The sequence below is a fragment of the Mytilus galloprovincialis genome, chromosome 6 (genome assembly GCF_965363235.1).
Source record: "Mytilus galloprovincialis chromosome 6, xbMytGall1.hap1.1, whole genome shotgun sequence".
Lineage (NCBI taxonomy): Eukaryota > Metazoa > Mollusca > Bivalvia > Mytilida > Mytilidae > Mytilus > Mytilus galloprovincialis.
In genome coordinates, this window is record NC_134843.1 from 62,635,091 (window position 1) to 62,659,136 (window position 24,046).

At 32.9% G+C, this 24,046-nt stretch overlaps 1 protein-coding gene across 1 annotated transcript in view; it reads left to right on the top strand.

The window, feature by feature from the left end:
• Window positions 1-5,868: 5,868 nt before the first annotated feature.
• LOC143080060 (nephrin-like) overlaps window positions 5,869-24,046 on the top strand; it is a 50,222-nt gene continuing 32,044 nt past the window's right edge. The window contains exons 1-2 of the mRNA XM_076255718.1: window positions 5,869-5,992; window positions 9,226-9,504. Of these exons, the coding sequence (XP_076111833.1) occupies window positions 5,929-5,992; window positions 9,226-9,504 (343 nt within the window). The 5' untranslated portion in view covers window positions 5,869-5,928. The remainder of the gene's footprint in view (window positions 5,993-9,225; window positions 9,505-24,046) is intronic.

The following is a 24,046-nucleotide window of genomic DNA, read 5'->3' on the forward strand; positions in this document are numbered from 1 at the left end:
TACTATATTTGGTGTATGGAAATATTTTTTAATGTTCATGTCAGTGTTGCAGGTTTTATTTGACCTTGACCTCATTTTCACGGTTCATTGCTCAGTGTTAAGTTTTTGTTTTTTGGTCTTTTTTTCTGAAACTATAAGCAATAGGTCAACTTTATTTGTTGTATGGAAGGATTGTAAGGTGTATATGTCTGTCTGGATGGTATCAACTGACCTTAACCTCATTTTCATGATGCATTGGTCAATGTTAAGTTTTCATTGTTTAGGTTGTTTCTTAGATACTACAAGCAATAGTCAACTATGTTTAATACATAGACTGGTTGTAAGGTGTACATGTCTGTCTGTTATGGTTATCTGACCTTGACTCCATTTTTTGGTTCATTAGTCAATGTTTACTTTTCTTGGTTAAGTCTGTTTCAGCGTGTGTACTCTTGTTTTCCTTGTTAGTGTTATCTAACTATAACATACAATATAGGAACTTAAACAAGATCGTCACATATATTTACTAAGCATTGAAGTCTTATCTGTTTGTATTTACTAGATATAAAACGGGCCTTTTCCCCTGAATTACTTGTGTTTCTAAGATTTATGTGGTCAATAAATAAAGGCAACAACGTTACAGTAAATTACTATCAACAAGACTTATAACACGAAATTTTAAATGCATATGATGTACTATCCATTAAAATATGTACACATGTTTCAGATAAATAACAAGACCAAAACTGGGTCTAGACGAACATTTGCCGCTTACAAACTCTCAGCAAACAGGAGGTAGCTACAGGCAAAACGAAAGTTGCTTACTCGCTACAACTCAACATTATAAAACTGCAGACTTAATAATAAACTATTCCCTTGCAATTTCAGACTATCTACGATCAGGAAGTGACTACACGGTTGATGCAACAAAAAAAAAATGCTTTCTTGCTACAACTTAACACTTTCCAGCTGTCGACAAAATATTAAATCATCCTCTTTCATAAAAGCAACAGAACTTCTTGATGATTATTTTTGTTTCTGTTTGACAGACTGATCATGCTGATGGAGTCGAGCGGTTAATAGACACAAACCGACGACAACCACTGGAAACAAGGCTCCTAACTTGGGACAGTCCATTTATAAAAGTTGCAGGATTTATGATATTTAAAGTCCCCCTCTAAACCTTTGTTTGAACAGTACAACATAAGAACAAACAATCAAAATCAATTGAAAAGGGCTCAAATCATCAGATCTAAACAAAGCAGAAACACATTTAACAAACCATACACCAGACGTTGCAGTGATTTTATACATCCCACACAGCAAACAAAAGGCACAACGTACAGATTTGAAAGTACAAATGTACTTGAAGTTAATGACAATGTCATGTTGTAAAATGCGAGAACTTTTTTAGCTTTTTCTTCTTTTTATGTCGTGTTTGGTATTAAATGTCATTATTTCTTATGAGTAATTAAGTTACAATATGTTTACTACGCTAGAAGTGCATTTTGTTCGATCTACGACAAGATTTTGAACTATTTTCAAATAATGTTATAAGAGACATCCATAAGTGGTGTAAGCGTTACTAGGAAATATTTATAGATTAAGATTATGTCGTGAGAATACTTTTTGATAACAACGGTCATCAATGTAATTTATTTGTCAACACCCAAACTGTATATAGAGTGAATAATTTCAAGTAACAGTTAATTTAATCTTCCTTTGATAATTTCATTGTTTGAAAACTATTTGTTTACAAGTACCTTTTTCTATTTTCATTGGTCAAAAAGTGTCAATGATCATGTTTTATAAACGAAAAGAGGGTAGCGAACAAAGAGAGAACCATGTGACACACCAGTTTGCCCAGCTCTCGATCTACGAGCAGCGGCGGGTTAATGTATGTCGCAATGATTACTGTTTTGTAAATATGCTTTATTATATTTATGAACTGTGATTGTATATATGTTGGATGAAAAAAATAAGTATGTGAATGTTCATGTCTCGTGTATTGATTGACAGTAACTTTCCAGTATGGACTCTCTGTCATCTGAAACGGGTCTAAATCGTTTGGATTGTAAAACACAGTTATATATCTATGATGGACTAGAGTTAACAAAAACAAAACAAACACTAGGATTTTCTATTCACGTCAAATAATGAAGATTTTCTAAACACGTCAATAGCCAGTTAAAAGCCAACTCTCAAATAAATTGTTTGAACTATTCATGGTTTTTCATAATTTATAACTGTAATTTAAATGACAAAAAAAAAAACACATGATAAGCTTCAGATAACATCAGCTAAGACCACCAATTGTGAACTTGTTAAGTAATGTCGTCAAAAATATATTAACAGACACCTACATTTAGGACACACTCAACCTGAACATTAGTAAGTTGAAGAAATGAATTGCTAAATGAATGCACAAGTCATAAATTAAATAAAAGATTTTATTGTAATTCGCACTTCAAATCTAAAATATGATAATGTAAATAGTTTCGTTGTGCGTCCTATAGAATAAAGAAAAAAAGCGTTATATTATTGGTTGAATTTCCATTGTTTCGAACTCTTTTATCAATCACAATTCTTTTAAAAATAATACCGAAATTCATGATGTTCTAAACGGTGAAGTAACACAGGAGATCCGTGTTGTTCAATTCTAAATATGTGTTAACCTTCCTAGTATATAGTGATATTTAAATAAATAAAATGATATAAAGTGTATATCAATGATACATCAACCCAACTACATGAATATTCAAACCGCATCTAGAAGTCAACAAACATTCTTAAAGAATTACTTTACCAGCAAAACGCATGACCGAATGTATTTTAGAAAAAATATTATTTTCACTGGATCCGCCGTTTTGTTCTTTAAAATATTCAAAATCCATTACAAAATGTATTAGTATCAGATTCATAACAGTGTTGGCAGCCGTGAAACTTTTGTTTATAACAGTACTGAATAATTTACACATAATTTGTTTGTCATTAGCAGTGATTTTATGCTCACTCAATCTATCAGAGGCATTCCAGTGGGGATTTGAATAATCACTTGTTACACATTTCGATACATAAAATAATACTTTCTTTTCACAAAACTTTTTGGAATTTGTTTTTAATATTTTTAATACCACGACATACAACAGTTTCATTTAAAAAAAAAAGAAGAGTTTATTCATTGTTAAAAAACCCTGCTAAGTTGATGGGGTTACTCTCACAAAATATCTTATTGATTAAGAGAACAGATACTTCTACGTTGTGATCGTTTAACAGTGGCCTACTATTTATCCAATGCATATATATGTGGGTTTTGTTTGTGAAGAGTTCCTGATAATTGAAAAAATCATTTGATTTTTTGTTTAATGCCATAAATCGATTCATTCATTCATATAATTGTCAGTTTGCCTTGGCTATTTAAGTCCATAACAACTTCTCACGAATTTGGTATTTTTCTTACAAAACTTGTATTCTTGTGATGTATTCTTTTGTTGAAGAATGAATGTTGCCCCTTTTTTAATTGTTTTCCGGTTGTTTTCTTTTTGTGTGTCTCATCATGGAAGTCTCATTGACATATAAGACAACCTGATTACCCCTTTCGTCACATTTAAAAACATACGAGATGGCATCAATAGCAATTCATGAAACAAAATAACTAAATTAAACTTACAACAGAAGAAAGATGATGAATTTCTTATGGTCTACTTAATATCGAAGTCACAATGTGGTCTTTGTAAAAATGTTGTAAATTAATAAAAAGAAAACAAAAAACAAAATAATTTGAATTTTTATATTGGAAAAGGTAGCGTTGTGTAAATCATAACAATTATTTAATTTCAAATGAATATAAAACGGTAGCAAATGTTGACTTTTGACCGCATTTTAAAATCAATTTTCTAGTTGTATTCTTGTTGGAAGATGCACTGTGTAGTTTATATTCTTGTATTGTTTTATAATGCCAAATAAATCCAATGTAGAATGGAAATGAGGAATGTTTCAATTAGACAACAACCCGACCAAAGAGTAAACAAAGCAGCCGAAGGCCACCAATGGGTCTTCAACAAAGCGAGAAAATCCCGCACTCAAATGCACAATTTCACTGACCCATAAACAAAAATGTGTACTAGTTCAATAAAAATGGACGTCATACTTAACTATTAAACAAATAAATGAACTAAAATCAATAAACATACAAGACTATTGAAGACCAGAGGCTCTTGACTTGGGACCGGCGCAACAAATGCGGCCTGTATGATTTTGAAAAAAGAAAAAAAAATTAAAATAGTGGTCATTTTTATGATGCAAGTCTTGGTTTTAAATTATTTACAGGTAATCTTAAGGAGTCAGTAAAAAATAGTCACTCTATGAAAGACTGTAAATCCACCAACAACAAAACAAAACGAAAAGACGGACTACAATGCACAGAATATTATATACATGTTTTATTTGCGATCATAAAATGTACGAAGTCGTCCTTAACTATGTAAATTGGGTCGATTTAAAAATAATAAGTTGAGTACGTTTCTGTTGCCAAGGGTTTTTCACAAGTATAATAGTTACCAGAACATTTCAAGTTTCCTATATACACCAAACTATACATTTTATCAATACAATAACGTAAATGCAAATTTCACAAGGCCTAATCCAAATAGCTTTTTTACTATCCAATAAGTTGCAAGTACGAAAAAGACAGGACAAATGTATATTTTGTCTTTATGTTTTGTATTTGCACACCTATTGAAAGTGGATAATACATTAGTTCTAAAATAAAATTTTAGATCAGATAAAAGTTAAAAGATGATTCCACAACCGTAAATTTTAAATCGCTTTGACGTCCGAAAAAAGATTATTATCAACACATGCATTGTAACTTTTAAAGCCAGTTAAGAATTGTTTTCCCTAAAAATACGTGCGATATCGTATTATGAAAGTTGATTGTCAAAACACAACAAAACACAAGTGAAGAACGTTTTAGTATTCAATATAAATCAAAACACAAAGGTTATTTCTGATTAGTTTTTCGAATTATTTCGTTTAAGCGTTGAGAACCTTTGGTGACCCCACAGTTTAAATGTCTATAATAATTCGCGAGCAGTGGGCGTTACAGACGAACGTTCACATAATCTTTCCCAGTCAATGGGAGATTTTAGCGCGTCATTAAATGCATGGTTGTACCTATACTGTTACGAATTTCTTTCTTATGTTCTAATTTCACACGATATTGTAATTGCATGTGACTTTTGTTTATTGTATAGGCGCCAGATTCATTGAATGACATTCGTGTCCGTTCAGCCATTCTGTGTTAACATGAATTATCATTGATATGGTCATAACTGTAAATAAACTGTCTACAAAACTTTGAAAAATGAATGCTTTTCTACCTCAGGAATAGATTACCTTACATGTAGCTGGATTTGGCAAACTTATTAGAAATGTTGGGTCCTAAAACCATTCAACTTCTTACTTTATTTGGCCTTTTAAATTTTTTTAATTCGGGCGTCACTGGCGAGTCTTTTGTAGACGAAACGCGCGTCTGGTGCAAATACAAAACTTCAATCCTGGTAAATATAATGAGTTTATTTGCCATATAACTGTCCACCATAAATATAATGTTTGTGTATTTCTTTCAATTTAAATGTATCTTATATAAAAAAAAATCATAAGTTAAAAATTGAAAAAATAAACATAAAAAAGGAACAAGTATTTCTGGTCAAACACAAACTTTGAAAAAATTCATCATTTCTACACGCTTCCTTCTTGGTATTTAAATGAAGACGGAAGTATTTCTTACCCAATAGACGATTCAGCATCTGTTTTAAAATCGGAAAAGCGATTTCATAAATGTGAGATATAAGTTTGATTACTTTATCTGTCGTCACAAGTGGCGATGTCCGACTTCGTACACATTTCCATGTAATCTGAGGACGACAGTTAGTGTTTATTAAAACCATAATGGAGTTAATTCACATTTTCCTACATTTAAGCGTTCATTTTCTTTCTATTCTGCTGGCTTCTGGTGAGTAAATAAGCAAAAATGATGACTATCGGACGTTACATGGATTTTTTCAAAGCTTTATTCTAAAATACGTTTTTATGCATAAATCATGACAATATAAAATGCATATATCGTATTGTAAGTAATATAACATGTATATGTATTTCAAGATTATTTCAGAGAACGATAGAGGAACAATGGCATTTTTCGTTCAATATTTATAGACTATTAATGCATATGTTTAGATCATCAAGGCTTAATGTAATGCAAGTATTATTGTTTTGCCAAAATAATTAAATGATCCGTGCAAGAGGACATGCAAATTAATAAGATTTAAAATTTAAATAAACCCGTTGCAAAACTGAAGCAATTTTCGTGCGTTTGCAGTAGAAATATATATCTCTTTATTCTCATAAACCAAAGTACAATGGTATAGAGACATATACAAATAAATTAACATAGTATAAATTTTAAATACAAATGTAAATTAAAAACCAATTTTTCAGAGTTGTAACAATTGAAGGTCTTTCCACCTCGATAATAAGAACGAAATTTAAAAAACGATGTTAGAAAATGTCACTCCGTTTTGATGTTATGTGGTAAATCAAACTGATATAAAAAAAATAAGATTAATAGGTTTATCCAGAAGACTTTATTGATTTATAATGAACCAGAAAGAATTTTTAGCAAAGGTCAAAATCTAGAACCTCAAATTTTGAGGTCATAGGTCAGTGATCTCAAATCAATAGACCCCAGGTCAATCACTTGTAAGGTTGTGGAGAAATACTGATTTCAAATACAAAAAGGGAGAACACTCCTATAAGGGTTAACCAAAATTTTTCGACTTAAAAAGGTTGTAGTTGCGCCTTTTTGTAAAAAGTTAGTTTGCACACACATCATATTATTTACTGTCACAGTTCTTTGGAATAACGAAAACAAGCAAAATTCTAAATCTATTACATGACCTTTACCTTTGACCTTGACCTCAATTTCCTTCAAATGGACCAATGACTTCATATCAAAGGACTGTAGGCCTCTACGACTTATAACGTATGAATTTATCCAACAAATCGCCTATCTTAAATTTTCAAAGGGAAATAACTCCCATTAGATGACTTTTGATCACTCTAGTCAAAATTAACCAAATCATTTTTAAGAGTAGACAAACAATTTGGTGAAAACAGTTTGCTAAAATATTTTACGGTTTTAGAGATATAGCGATAACAAGAAAAGGGAACGCGGGGAGATAACTCCTATAAAAAGAAGTGATCGGTCACACAGGGTGAGTTTTGAGAACCCCATTACTGTACAACATCATTGGCCAAAAATCCATTCGATATGTTGTAAGACAAAAAAGTATCTCAGACGGCAGAAGAAAAAAATAATAATAATCAGAAGAAAAACAAAAGGTCTTTTCACGAAAAGTGGAAAGACATAAATAGAGACATACAATGATTACCCAGGAGATTCTAGGCATTTAATAATAATTCTGATAAACTTGCACAGATTGTTTAGTTCAGACGGGTTGCTATTATTCTTTAGACCTTGAAATTTTAAAATATTTGGTCTGTTTATAAAATTATGCTTTAGTAGCAGTTGTCTACTATCGTCTATTGCCAAGCATTCTAAAATATAATGGAAAACGTCGCCAATGTCACTGGAATTGCACAAAGTTCAAATACGATTTTCTCTATGATGTTTTGCCATCTACCAATTTCGATAGGAATTTTTGTGTTCAACGTTCTAAATCTACAAAAAGAACCAATATTTTTGTCATCTAAATTATCAAAGTAGGTTTCGAAATTTATACTGTTTTTGAATAATTTATAATTTAGAGCTTTTGGAGAATTCTGTACATTAGCATACCATGTCTGTCTGAACTGGTCAGTTAATCTTAATTTAACAGTATCATACAACCAGTTTTTACTTATAAAATATTTAGAGTTCCATATATTTGATAGCCCACAATTATCAAGCACAGATTTTACATTCTTACACCAAGCTATATTTCCATTATAACTACCAGTAACAAGATTGTATAGAATAACAGGAAGTTTCTTATTACCCAAGTAACAATCTTTTCCCAATAAGTAATAGTACGTATTTTAATAAAAAATATCCAGTGGGAATCGGCCAAGTTCTCTATATATCACATAATCATGCGTGTATTTTTAAAGATTAAGCAGTAATTTACAAAATTTTAAATGAAGACGTTCTATAACAGAGGTGTTACTTATTCCACAGACTTCACACCCGTATAATAATATAGGCTTAACTACTTTGTCAAATAATTCTAGTTGACATTTAATATTCAAATTATGTAATCCCCCCTTTTTTAGAATATCGTACATAGCCCTTGTTGATTTATCAGCCTGTGCCTGTATTGCTTTTGTGAAACTTCCTTTTCTAGAAAATAATACACCAAGATATGTAAGTTCTTCAACAATAACTCACACAATATCAGCATATTTAAAACTAACATTTTGTAGTGGTCTACCGTTAGAAAATTTTTTTTTTTTTTTTAGGGACATTGACTTTTAATTTCCATGTATCACAACATTCTTTTAAAGCGTCTAATTGTTTTTGTAGATCTGCTTGTGTTTCTGACATAAGTACGGTGTCGTCTGCGTACAATACAACAAACATTTTTGAATAAATACTTAGTTCGTTCTCTATTTGATCTGATAAAGATTTCAAACCATTTGTATTTTGCATGAACCTAGTTTATCAGATGCAAAACGTGCTACACGTGATTTTAAAAGGACACAAAGTATACGTTTACATATTTACAACTCTCTTCAACTTTGATTGATCATTGCTAGATCCTTGAATTTGCAAAAAACTTTTATGCATGTACATAACGCGAATCTCGGCATAAAATTGAAAATTGAAATAAAATTGAAAAGGGAAATAGTCGATATAATTAGGAAACCAAAAAAAAAAAGAAAAGGTTTCAAGATGAATTGATTTCACAAATAAGAAACCGGTTAATCATTTTAAAAAACTAAAGCTGATCGTTTAAAAAAGGCGTCGAGATTAAGTAGAATGAGCTTCTCTGTATCATGTCGAGCATACAACATCCCTTGTAAATTGACGTACACAGATAAGGGTAACTTGTGAATATTTCTTCGGAAGCGCATATTGCTATTTTTTCGTCAACATCATATTTGTTGCTGGTATTCAAAATGTCTCATCTGCACGAATGCTTCCCTCAACTAGTTGTACAGTTTCATAACTCTCTTTTTTTTTTTCAGGTAAGCCAGATCCACCTAAAGATATCCGAATAGATGTGGTCGGTAATACAGCTAAAATCTCGTGGATAATTCCTTCTAACCAAGATGTAACTTGGTCTCGAGTTTATGTTTACGATTCACAAAACAAAAGAGATAAATTTAAAGACGTAAAATTTCCGAAATCTACATTTGATAAAGTCGATCTAAAGATGTGTATGGAATATAATGTCAGCATACTATATCTTAGCACACGCTGGCTAGGAAATTCTGATATTACCACAAAAACATTTTGGATGACTGGTGAGTTTATTTTCTCAAATTTTACATACTGTGAATTCGTTTTTATTCATGGTATAATATGTTTTGTGAGTTTCGTCGGTCACAGCAAACGAAAAAGTTAGGAGTTCAACGAAGAATTATCCCGGAAACGTGTATTTTGTGGGATATGTATTTCGAGTTATGTAGCGCAATTTTTGTAAAGTGTTGACCTGAAATAAAATGGTATCATAAAACGTGCTTCTGAAAGAAATCAAAAAGTATTTTGAATAAATGAATTATAAAATCTGTAGAATATCAGCGAGAATTAATTTTTTTTAATTGATTAAAATAGTTCTTGGGAAATTACTGAAAGTTGTTAATTCCCGTGTCATCATTTGGTTTACTAGTGATTACAAATCAATAGGATTAAAAACGATACGGGACATTGTCCGTAGGTAATGATAAAACTTTGACTTATAAAGGTAAGACGTTACGCACGTTATTGCGGCAATACGTAATAATTATACTCCGAGGGAAAGGTGTGTCTGGATAAGTCACCCCGTCGCCCGGAGGCCGTAGGTGTTTCTTATCCAGACACGCCATATCCCGATGTGTATAACTAACTTACACACACTTCTAAAGTCTATATTGTAATCATTGATTATTAAATGAAAGAAAAACCTGATAGCATATATTTTATTGACAATATCAAACCATGATTTATAAGATTTTTGTATTACATGAAACCCCACTAGTAACCTTTTTTGGTTATCTTCGTTCAAACTTTGACAAGTGAGTATATTTTACGAATGTCAAGGTTGTTTTGCATATTCCAATTAAATCCTCAAGGGTTAATACGGATCATCAGGTCAAAGTTGACCGTATCGCGTATTCATATTACAAACAAAAAAAAAACGTCATGCTCCTTGTATGCAGTTGTCAATATGGAAGGGTATGAGACGGGCGACATTTTTTGGCAAGCGTTGGATTTGGTCATGTTGGTAGAAGAGACTAAAGATAGAGGCAATATTATAACCCAAAGTACTTACCTGTATCATTTAAATAAAGGTAATCATAACCATATTTTTTATCTTACGGTTTTATAGTAAAAAAAGACCCCCTCTTCTAGAGAATAAATAAACATTCATATTCGGATCTACAAAGGAATAAGTGTGTCTGCAATAGTAACCCGACTACCAGGCACACTCAGCATACAAAGATATAGATTTAATATTTTGTAACTCTCTCTTTTGGGGAGAGGGCCGGGCTGATCCAGCTGGGAGTTCTCAACTAACCAGAAAGGGGGTGGGGTTCCAATCAGTATATTGATCTTTTAAAACGGTTCCAACCCGCGGAACCCAGCTAACACATAATATTTTCATATTATTATTGACTGGTTATATATATAGTTATCAAAGGTACCACGATTATAATTAAGTACGCCAGACGCGCGTTTCGTACACATAAGACTCATCAGTGACGATCATATCAAAATATTTATAAAGCCAAACAAGTACAAAGTTGAAGAGCATTGAGGATCCAAAATTCCAAAAAATTGTGCCAAATACGGCTAAGGTAATCTATGCCTGGAATAAGAAATCCTTAGTTTTTCGAAAAATTCAAACTTTTGTTAACGGGAAATTTATAAAAATGACCACATTATTGATATTCATGTCAACACCGAAGTGTTGACTACTGGGCTGGTGATACCCTCGGGGACGATACGTCCACCAGCAATGGCATCGACCCAGTGGTGTAAATAGTTATCAAAGGTACCACGATTATAATTAAGTACGCCAGACGCGCGTTTCGTACACATAAGACTCATCAGTGACGATCATATCAAAATATTTATAAAGCCAAACAAGTACAAAGTTGAAGAGCATTGAGGATCCAAAATTCCAAAAATTGTGCCAAATACGGCTAAGGTAATCTATGCCTGGAATAAGAAATCCTTAGTTTTTCGAAAAATTCAAACTTTTGTTAACGGGAAATTTATAAAAATGACCACATTATTGATATTCATGTCAACACCGAAGTGTTGACTACTGGGCTGGTGATACCCTCGGGGACGATACGTCCACCAGCAATGGCATCGACCCAGTGGTGTAAATAGTTATCAAAGGTACCAGGATTATAATTTAGTACGCCAGGCGCGCGTTTCGTCTACATAAGACTCATCAGTGACGATCATATCAAAATATTTAGAAAGCAAAACAAGTACAAAATTGAAGAGCATTGAGGTATGTTTGTCAAAAATATTTACAAATGAATATTTTTTAGACATTTTTTAACATCAGAAATTATGCATGAATGATATTTTAACAATAATATTTTATCCCAAAGTCGTCCCCGAGGGTATCACCAGCCCAGTAGTCAGCACTTCGGTGTTGACATGAATATCAATTATATGGTCATTTTTATAAGTTTCCTGTTTACAAAACTTTGATTTTTTCGAAAAACTAAGGGTTTTCTTACCCCAAGGAGTAGATTACCTTAGCCGTATTTGGCATAACTTTTTGGAATTTTGGGTACTCAATGCTCTTCCACTTTGTATTTGTTTGGCTTTTTAACTGTTTTGATCTGAGCGTCACTGATGAGTCTTATGTTGACGAAACGCGCGTCTGGCGTATTAAGTTATAATCCTGGTACCTTTGATAACTATTTGATTACTAATTTAAAAACATTTTTGTAAATATTTTTTAGTAAGAAATAAATAAATATTCTTTGCTGATGTTTTTAAATCAAGGCAACAGTAGTATACCGCTGTTCAAAACTCATAAATCCATGGACAAAAAACAAAATCGGGGTAACAAACTAAAACTGAGGGAAGCGCATTAAATATAAGAGAACAACGACACAACATTAAAATGTAACACACACATAAACGGACTAAGCTTTAGACAAAATCCTATGAGAATAACAAATATAACATTAAAACCAAATACATGAATTTGGGATAGATAAGTACCGTGACACGTCTTATAGGTTGCACTTTGTAAATACAGCTGTTTCTGACAACACGCCTCTTTTGGGGAGAAATAGAATATTCATAGAAAATTAATTTTGTTTACATACTGGTTCCCAGTTATGCTCTCTGTGTTCCATATCGCAGAGACAGAACTGGGGAATGTTACCAGTAAATAAACACGTGCATATTGTTTACATTGAAATCTGTGGTAACCTTTCATTCGAGGTAGGGGTAGTTAAGAAAATAAGTGTAAGTTTCAACTCTGAGAAGTTCGGGGCATATAAACGTTGAAAATATGCCGCACAGCCCTATATTTTGACCTTTGAAAAAAATTGTGGTGCAAATGAACTTTCAATTCTAGGATAAGATTTTTTTCAAAACTTCATAGTAAAAGTGGTACAGTTTTAGCCGTAAAAGGAGTTCCTATGGGAAATTGCATTGTCAATATTTACAGAAATGCAACCTATATAGGGTGAAAAAGGGGAACATTCAGGATTTAACCAAATTTGCTTTATTTCACAGATTTTAAAGAAATTAACTCAAATATGAAGTTTTATAAATATTTAATGAAGATTGATAGAATCCTGGGCCTTAGATATGATGACTCAGCATAAATTCACAGATTACAGTATGCATAGTTTACTTAAAGTCCTGGATACAAAATTAATTCATAACATTTGCATATTTGTAAGTTAAATTGTTAAAAAGTGCTTATATTTACTCTTCGCAGTCATTGAAACTCATAGATCCTTCCTGAATATTATTTATGGAGTATTTGTGTCCTTTCGATAACCCAAATTAAGCCGCAACACCTAATTCTTCTTTTTTGTCACCACGGCATAACAAATACAAGCTAGAAAAACAAAAATATCTCAAGAAAACTTACAATAGTGTGTATTATCCTGAATATGTACTAAATATTTCAAATTGCTAGAAACAGCATAATGAGTTAGGAAATTTGAGGCCCCAGGGGCAAAAAACATAGAAAATTGCCTACCCCCTGGGTCATAAAACAAATAATTTAACTTGTAAATGCTATGATTTTCTGATTTTTAAGTTCTTGATATAGAAACAATAACTATGTTTGGAAGTTATGCAAAATTCAGATGTTAGCAGTCATCTCTACAACATTTTAAGTGAATTTATATCTCAGACTGGTGTGGCGAAATCAGTCTAACACGGAATCCTTTTATATCTTTAATCCAATAACTAACAGTTATTTACAGTATGTACAGTTTGTAAAAGTTGATAAATACCACATTGGAATAATCCGTCTTTTCTTTCTAGTTCAACTGATATTACTTCTTTACTTCTATTACTACTATTTTAACAATGATAATTATCCATAAATACCCTTAACTTATATACTAAAATCATAAGAACATTCCAAATCTAGAACAAACTATAATTAACTAGAGAAATGATAAATAATCTATTTTTAGTAACAGGGTAAATTCCGGAATTTGCCAACACTTTCTTGAACATAAATATACACAAGTACTCTCACTATCCATCTAGAATATTCTAGTATGATTCATTTACTATAATTAAAATAAAAATGTAATTTCATATACACAATGTCAAAATAAACATGATAAAAGTCCAATGTCTTTATAATTGCGTACTTTCGCAACACTCCAGAGGCCAAAGAAAGTCTATCATGATTCCAACTGTTCTTGTATCTTCTTCATTGCTGTTCGGGCTGCTTGTCTTTGTGTTCTCTCTCGTGTAGTACTAGTATTGTCATTTATCAACTCAGTATCCTTTTCCGTATCTGGGTTTTTAAGTCCTCATCTAACTCTTCACATTCTATAGGATAAAGCATATTCAGAGCTCTGTTTAATCTCTTTTTATTAGGTAGCATAACTTTTCCAAATCTTATTTGACCATCTCGACTAACTACTAATTGACATATACGGCCAATTTTCCAACTTCCTCGTGGAAGGTTTTCCTTAATTAACACTATGTCACCAACCTTAGCTGGAGTTTTGCTCTGAATTCTTCCACTCCTTAGTTTGTTGGCAGTTCTTTCACGTAGACTAAGGAGATACTCATCTCTCCATGTTTTCCAAAACATATTTAGATGTTTCTGTCCTTTGTTCCATGTCAATATCAATTTTTTAGCACTACTGGTTTGCGGTAAATATTCTGGATCTGTAGAATCTTCTTCGTTATGATCTGGAAATCCTGTTTTAGCATTCAGAGTAAGAAAGTGTGCTGGTGTAAGAATAATATTGGAATTTATGTCATCTCCTATATAAACAAGTGGTCTAGAATTCACCACTGCTTCAGATTCAGCTAAGAGAGTTCTAAATTGTTCATTTGTTAGACATAACTTTCCAATTGTTTTCCGTAAACATCGTTTCACAATACCAATTAATCTTTCATAAAATCCACCCATCCAAGGTGCCAACTCAACAATGAATTGCCACTGAATTCCTTCATTTGCCATGTATGTTTGCACATCTGAATCGACTGTTACACCATTCCATGCTTCTAAGGTTTTGCTAGCTAACTTGAACTGGGATCCGTTATCTGAAATTATTTGTTTTGAGTTACCCCAGCGAGCAATGAACCTTCGAAAGCCTAGTAAGAATTCCTCTGCTGACATGTCTTGCATTAATTCCATATGTATGGCTCGAACCACTAGACATGTATATAAGCAAACCCATACTTTTTTGCTTCCAGTGTCTGATTTCACAAAAATTGGTCCAAAATAGTCTACTCCTATATATGTAAATGGGGCTGACTCGTTCACTCGTTTCTTTGGTAGTGGAGGCATTAATGGCATTTTATATGGTCCGCCTTCACACCGTTTGCAGATTGTACATCTTCTCAAAACTCTTTTTACTTCTGAACGTCCTTGTGGTATCCAATACGTTTGACGCATCGCTGATAAAGTTTGTGAGACACCAACATGAAAGTTTTTTCTGTGCATGCTTTCAATTAACAGTTCAGTAACTTTGTTTTTCTTTGGAAGTAATATTGGTGTTTTTGCCCCTTCTGACAGTTGAGCAGCTCCTAATCTACCAACACACCTGATCACATTTTCCTGGTCTAAAATGAGCCCTAACTGACTTACTAAGTTGTGTCTTTTATTTTCTTTAATTGCTATCATCACTTCACCAAAACATTGTTTTTGAACAGATTTTATCCACAATAACTTTGCGTGTTCTAGCTCTGCATCTGTTAGAGGACCAGATATCGTCTCTTTATTTAATTGTTTAACAAATCTCAATACCCAAGCTGATACTCTGATCAAGCGGATAAATGAGGAAAATCTGCTACAATCAATGTCTAACAGATACCCAACACTAGATTTCGAATTTTCAACACTGTTTGTTTCTCCGTCAGGACCCTCTCCAGCAAGCAATTTTGCTTCATGTAATACTTTAGATACCTTGTATTCTGATTCAATCGAATTTTGATTGTCAACACTTATATTGTGAGGATCCCAACTAGGCCACTCAGTTCTGTGTTTAGTTAACCAAGAGGGACCATGCCACCATTGGCTGTTTTTCTTTAACAGTGATACTGTTGTGCCTCTGCTTGCAATATCAGCTGGATTTTCCTTCGTATAGACGTACTGAAATTGAATGTCTTGTTGCTGCCTAATCTCCTTTATTCTATTATCAACAAATGTTGCTAGAGGTTTTTTCGATCCTATCCAGTGTAAAACACATTGAGAATCTGTCCACAAAATCGTCTCACAGATAGGAAGTTTTAATTGCTTCTTAACAAAGTCAATGCAACGGACACCAATGACAACTGCTAATAACTCAAGTCGTGGTAAAGTTATTTTCTTATTTGGTACCAAGCGTGTCTTGGAAAACAGTAAATCATTTTTACATAAGTTGTCTTCCCTGAGTTGATGTAGATAAACAGCAGAAGCATAGGCTTTGGTTGAAGCATCGCAAAAGCATAGTAATCTGAACGTAACTGTACCTGGTAGCCCAATAGCTTTAGGAATATGATATTCCTGAATTTCATTTAAATCAAAAGAGATTTCTTTCCATTGCTGAATATCTTCCTCTGTCAGTTGTTCATCCCATTCCATTTTCTTGTTCCACAACATTTGGAGGAAAAGCTTGGTTCTTAAAGTCACAGGTGTAAAAAATCTAAGTGGATCAAACACAGAAGCCACTCTCTGTAATACTTCTCTTTTGGTGATTGGAGACATGTTATCATTTGTTGCACTGTATACTGTTAATGTATCATTTCTTGCACTGTTCACTGTTAATGTATCATCTTTTATTGTCCAAGTTAATCCAAGAACCTTTAATTTTTCTCTATTCGCCTGATCTTCCTTGGGAATGCATTCTAAAAATTTCTGTGAATTTGATGCCCATTCTCTTAAGTTCATTGATTCCTCCCTGAATATTTGTTTTGCCTCTTTATATAATGTAACTGCATTCTCTGTCGAATCTACTCCAGTAATTACATTATCCACATAAATGTTTTCTCTAATATTTGCTGCTGTTGCATTTTTGTATGTGTCAAGGTGGTAGTCCAAAGTTGCTGCAAGTAGGAAAGGACTTGATATAACTCCAAATGGCACTCTGCAAAATCTGTAAACTTGTACATTGTTTTCTACAGTTGGATGATTAATGTTTCTTAGCCAAAAAAATCTAGTTGCATCTCTGTCATTTTTTGTAGTTCAATTTGGAGAAATGCCTTTTCAATATCAGCAACTACTGCAATTTTGTTCATTCGAAAACGCAACAAGAGTCCACATAAATCTTGTAACATTACAGGTCCTCTGTGCAGGCAATCATTCAAACTTTTATTCTCTTGTTTTGATTTGGCAGACGCATCATAAACTATCCTTACTTTAGTTGTAGGTTTGGATGGGTCAACTACTGCATGATGTGGTATGTAATGCTTGATTCCGGTATCCTTACTACATTGGTTTGACACCTTTTCTATGATGCCTTTTTTGCACTGGTCTTGAATAATCTCATCATACTTGTTTAATAGGTCAGCATTGTTCTTCATTTTCTGAAAAAGTGACTTAATCTTCCGTATGCAAGTTCCCTATTTTCAGGAAGTTCCGGTAATTTTTCTTTCCATGGCCAGGCTACTTGATATCTTCCATTTTCCATTTTGAGTGAGGTGACAAAGTTACTCAAAGTATTTTCGTCGTCTGATGTATATGGACAATCTTGTATTCCAATAGTTTCCAATTTCCAGAAATCTTCAATGGAAGGCTTGATTTGTAGACATGTGTCAATTGTAGAGTGAAGACAGCATTCTGTTATAGATAATAAGCCATTTACTGTCATGGTCATTTTGTTCTCTCTTTCTTCATCACTTAATTGTGACCTTCCTGTAAGGATCCATCCTAGCTTAGAGCCAAGTAGATAAAGCCCTTGTTGAATTTCTATTTTCTGTGGCAATATGATATCCAAATAATAATCATTTCCGATAAGAATCTCTATTGTTGAACTTTCTAAGCAACTGGGCAGTGTGTCAGCAAGTTGCAGAGTGTTACATAAGTATTTCACATTTTCACATACATCCATTTGTAAAGGTCTTCTTAGTATTGATCCTGTTATCTTAGGAACAACATTAGCATCAATAAGCATACAAACTCCATCTTTTAGTCTGATCTTTAATGACACCTTTTGCGTTCTTAATGTTTTTGGCTTATCTGCACCAAATGTTACAAGAGTTATCTCCTCCGTAGCTTTCTTCTTCAAGTTTAATCTCTTGGCCAAATTTTCTGTTATATATGTTCGCTGAGATCCGGAGTCCATTAATAGTCTTACTACTTCTGTTTCATTAACTTCTGTATTTGACACAGTTGTTTGAGCTGTCTGCATCAAAACTATATCTCCGGAGGACAACAAGCTGTTCTCTGGTACGTTCTCTTCACTTGAAGCTATTTCACACATTTCATCAGCTAGATGTGAAACTTCTTTCTGTTGAGAGGGAATTTTCTTTGGGCATAGACTTCTATGGTGACCCTTTTTCTGTTTGCAATGATAGCATACTTTTTCAAATTTACAGTCTCTAATAACATGTCCTGGTTTCAAGCATGTATAACAACTACCCTTGATTTTCTGCTTCCTGTCTTCAATTGTACTGAACTTTCTGCACTCATCACTCCAATGGTGTCCATCACAATATCGGCAAACCATTGAATTTCCACTGCCTAAGTTTTTTCCAAATGGCTTTATTGTCATCAGAGCTTCTGCAGATAAGTGTTTTCTTGGTTGAAAATTACTGCTGTTTGACTGGATTTTAGACTGCTGTTTTTCTTCAGAACTGGGACCAGTATGTGTTTCCTTAGACTGACTTTCTGCAGCTTCCCTAGCAGTTATGTAAGTATTGAAAAACTGTCTTAACTTCCCTACTGTCCATCTTTCATTGTTACCTTTCTGTATTTCAAGTTGAATAAGGACTTCCTTTGGTAGCTTAGATGTTATCATCGAGATGAATACATCTTGGGTTACATCTTGATGCATTGCGTCCAAACTACGTAAGTGTCGTTCCAAGTCATCATAAAGTCTACGTAAATGTGTAGTTTGATTTGAAGCTGACTGAAGGTTTATTAAATCTGAATAGTGCTTGTTGACAACAGATTGAACATTTCCAAATCTTTCCTTTAGTATTGAAATTGCTACATCGTAATTTTCATGGGAGAGCGTTAAGCCAGATATAGCAGAATTAGCTGTTCCAAAAAGTTTGCTTTTCAAGTAATTTAATTTCTCTATTTTTGTCAAGCTCTGATTTGTGTGCACTGCTGCTTCAAATGAATCCCAAAATTCTGTCCATTTTAACTTATCTCCATTGTACGAAACTAGGTCTAATTTAGGAAGTTTAACTGCACTTACTGTTGAAGGTTGACTTTTCCTCTGTAATTCTTGGAGTTGTAACTGTTGAAACTGTAATATCTGTTCTTGCATTTGTGTCTGTAATTGTAATAAATGCTCCACCTTGTGGTCCGTGGCCGATTCTGTTTTCGTAGTATCTGTAATTTTATCCTGAATTTCTTCCTCGAATATTTTTAATTCGTCTAAGCGCTGTGTTACACCGTCAAGCAATTTAAAATATATTTCACTTGCCTTTGTAAATTTTACAATTTCACCTTCTTTATCTTCTTTTTCCTCTAATATGAGTGAAATTTCTTTCATACTATCTTCAAGTTTTGCTGCAAAATCCTTTAATCGTCTCTCTGCTGATAAAACTTGCCTTAATTGTGTTGTCACACTTTCATCTTGAATCCCTTGTGCTATTATATCTCCACTTTTATCTAATTCTTTAGCTAACAAATTATTGTACCTTGTACAGAGTCCTTTCAAATATGAGACTGCCATCTTTTCTGTGGTTACTTCTTTTCCGTGTTCTTTATAAATTTCTTTTTCTGTAACTCCCGGGTTCCGGCACCATACAATGTGGCGAAATCAGTCTAACACGGAATCCTTTTATATCTTTAATCCAATAACTAACAGTTATTTACAGTATGTACAGTTTGTAAAAGTTGATAAATACCACATTGGAATAATCCGTCTTTTCTTTCTAGTTCAACTGATATTACTTCTTTACTTCTATTACTACTATTTTAACAATGATAATTATCCATAAAAACCCTTAACTTATATACTAAAATCATAAGAACATTCCAAATCTAGAACAAACTATAATTAACTAGAGAAATGATAAATAATCTATTTTTAGTAACAGGGTAAATTCCGGAATTTGCCAACACTTTCTTGAACATAAATATACACAAGTACTTTCACTATCCATCTAGAATGTTCTAGTATGATTCATTTACTATAATTAAAATAAAAATGTAATTTCATATACACAATGTCAAAATAAACATGATAAAAGTCCAATGTCTTTATAATTGCGTACTTTCGCAACAACTGGTATCTGCATACATACAACTATTGCAAATATGGCTTTGTTTGAACACTTCTAGTATATATAGTAGCTAAATTGTGTCAGATATATGGTTACAGATGATACTGTTGTGACAAGCATTCTAAATTGACCATTTGAGGCAGAAAATGTGTTCTTTAATTGACAAATAGGCATACAGTAAGATGTGGACTGGAGACAGAGGCTGGATTGGATACTTTATATAATCTTGAATGTTGTGATGATTGACTGCTAAACATTACATTTATAATATTCTGATATGCTTTCAATATGTTATCAAAACAGTTTTTAACAGGTTCTAGGCATTTTTTATCAGAAAATATGTAAATAGGGTAAGCTGGCAATAATTAAAGTCTTGTTTTCAAATTCTTTAAAAAATTGCAACAGGGAAGGGGGTATAAAATGTATAGTATAGAAAAACTTAGAGTATACACAGTGATTTCTTTAAGACTATAATTCTGATAAATGAGTCATAATGTGAGAAAAACTGATTTTAGAGAGTTTTCTATTTGAATAAATGTCTGTATAGGTTGCACTTTGTAAATACAGCTGTTTCTGACAACACGCCTCTTTTGGGGAGAAATAGAATATTCATAGAAAATTAATTTTGTTTACATACTGGTTCCCAGTTATGCTCTCTGTGTTCCATATCGCAGAGACAGAACTGGGGAATGTTACCAGTAAATAAACACGTGCATATTGTTTACATTGAAATCTGTGGTAACCTTTCATTCGAGGTAGGGGTAGTTAAGAAAATAAGTGTAAGTTTCAACTCTGAGAAGTTCGGGGCATATAAACGTTGAAAATATGCCGCACAGTCCTATATTTTGACCTTTGAAAAAAATTGTGGTGCAAATGAACTTTCAATTCTAGGATAAGATTTTTTTCAAAACTTCATAGTAAAAGTGGTACAGTTTTAGCCGTAAAAGGAGTTCCTATGGGAAATTGCATTGTCAATATTTACAGAAATGCAACCTATAGTAATGTGAATTCACACTCAAAAATAAGAGAAAACAAACGACACAACGGAAACACAACGTTAAAATGTAACACACACATAAACGAACTATAATATAACAATGACCATATTCCTGACTTGGTAAAGGACATTTTTAAAGGAAAAAATGGTGGGTTGAACCTGGTCTTGTGGCATGCCAAACCTCCCTCTGTTATGGCCATGTGAAATATAACATGAAAATGACAACAGAACATTACAGGACTACAATATAAATAAATAGGAGAACATAATTGACAAAGAAACACACGAATAATAGCTAACAAAAGGCAACAAGTTTAAAATTTTAATACGCCAGAAGTGCATTTTGTCCACACAAGACTTAAATACTAGTGACGCCCAGATACAAAAGTTTGAAAGCCGAAACAAGTACAAAGTTGAACAGCATCGAGGACCAACAGTTCAAAAAAGTTGTGCCAAAAACGACCAGGGTTTTCTGTTAGGTACCAGAACATCCCTATTATTTAGAATAATTTATACTTTTGCAAACAGTAAATTTTATAAAATGACTATACAAAAGATATATGAAAAAACTGAAGTATTAACTAATTACAGGAAACAACCGAAATACACTACATAACCCGACGAAATGCAGCACATCCGAATAAGTTTAAATCTCAACGCCAAGTAACGTCATATTTGAAATTGTAAAAAATGACAAAAAATTACGTCACATTAGAATTTGTAAAACAGATCATCAAAAAATGAAAAATGACGTCACATTTGAATGAATAAGATAGAATAAGGATTGATTTAAGATTATATTTGAACTAAATACTGATATTACATTTAATATCAATGCACATTTCAATACTTTTTAATAGCAAACTAAGGTAGCAATTAACTATATTATATGTCCGGTTTGTTTTGAATCTAACTTCAAACGTAAACCATCGTACAGATTACGTTGAACAAAATGAAATCTAATTAATGAAGGCGGTGATTAATTTTCTTTACACATGAATATAATAGAAAAGACGTGAACACATTTGACAAAATCCGATGAGAATTACAAATATAACATTAAACATTTAAACTAAATGCATGACTTTGGGATAGATAAGTACCGTAAAACGTCTTATAGTAATGCGAATTCACACTCAGCTAAACAGTCACAATCGGTAATAAGTCACGTTTGGTAATTAAAAGATTAGACGACGTAATGCCAAACCACAATCTACCATGTAGTAAAAATGTCCTTAGTTTGGTCAAAGACACATCGTATGGATCCACCAATTCGTGATGGTGTCCATAAAATTTACGGAGTGTCAATTTTAATCTTTCCTCCTCATAACTTTGTTGGAGCAGTTTCTGCGTAAGGAGCACACTCCTGTATATAAAGTCCGTATAGTGTGAACAAGCACGAGAATAACGTATCAATTGTGATATGTAAACACCATACGAAGGGGCAGAAGGTATGTTACTGCTGAGAAATAGGAAATTGATAATTGGGAAGTTGAAATCGTCCCGTTTATCATAGATTTTCGTGTGAAGTCGTCAATCTGCGGTAATATTGAGGAAAAGATCAAGGTTTGAAGCAGTCCTTCTAGACAAATTTATAAATGAGAACAATTGTGCATGTCCAGGAGAAATTCCTTTGAAATATTCAATCAATACTAGAACACACCCGTGAACTCGCCCGTGAAATCGCTGGTTCGTGACTGAATTAAAGTATATAACTATGTGCATGTAAGCCTTATTTTAGCCTGGATATTTAGTATTGATATCATTGTCATCTGATAAAGTCATGCTGATTATAAGATGCACAGTTTTCACTACTTTCAAAATCTTTCTGTTTGAAACCGTCGACCTGGAACTTATCAATTATTGGTAATATTAATTATTTGAAAAACATTAGGGCCTGGAATGGAGTAATTTTTTATCAACAGCATTGTCCAATTTTAGTTATAAATAAGGTTGAATTCTTTGTTTCTCTGTTTTGCGAGTTGGAAACTGTACCTATACGCCTTACTTAAGTCTAGATTTTTAGTATTCGTATTGTCATCTTTTAAAGTCATACTGATTAAAATACTACAATAGGAAACAATGTGACAATGATAAAATTTAGTAATGTCATCCATGTGATTATGACCCGTGTATATAGCAAATCCTAAATACACCGTTTGGTGGTGCGCCTGTCAGATGCGGAACGTACAGATAAGGTATAGGTAACATGTGAATATACTATTGGGATCGGTATCGGATTCGACCCGGAACTTGTTAATTATTGGCAATAGTAATTATGGGGAAAACAAAAGGGTCTGAAGTGGTGTAATTTTTAATCAACACCATTGTCCTATATTAGCTATACATAAAGTTGAATTCTTTAAATTGTCGTTTTTACCCCATGACGGCTGACAAATTGGACCTCATCATTTTAGTATTATAGATATGATGGACATTTGTATATTACATTTAATATATATATTTGTAAAATGTGTAAAAGAAATATATATAACACATTTTTGATTGATATCTGTGTAAAGCATAGTTTTGATGTATAATAAAATATCTTTCTGAAGTAACATCAATTTAATTTTCTTGTCAGTTTACCTGAATCCACAGACCAAAATGGGTTAACTTACGGAACTTTTTTAATTGAGGTCCAAAGTTAGGGAAGAGTGACCTTACCATCCCCATTCCGTCCTTAATAAAAAAAAATCCCACCGGAAAAGCTTGCTTGCCCACTAGGTACAACTGAGAGGCAC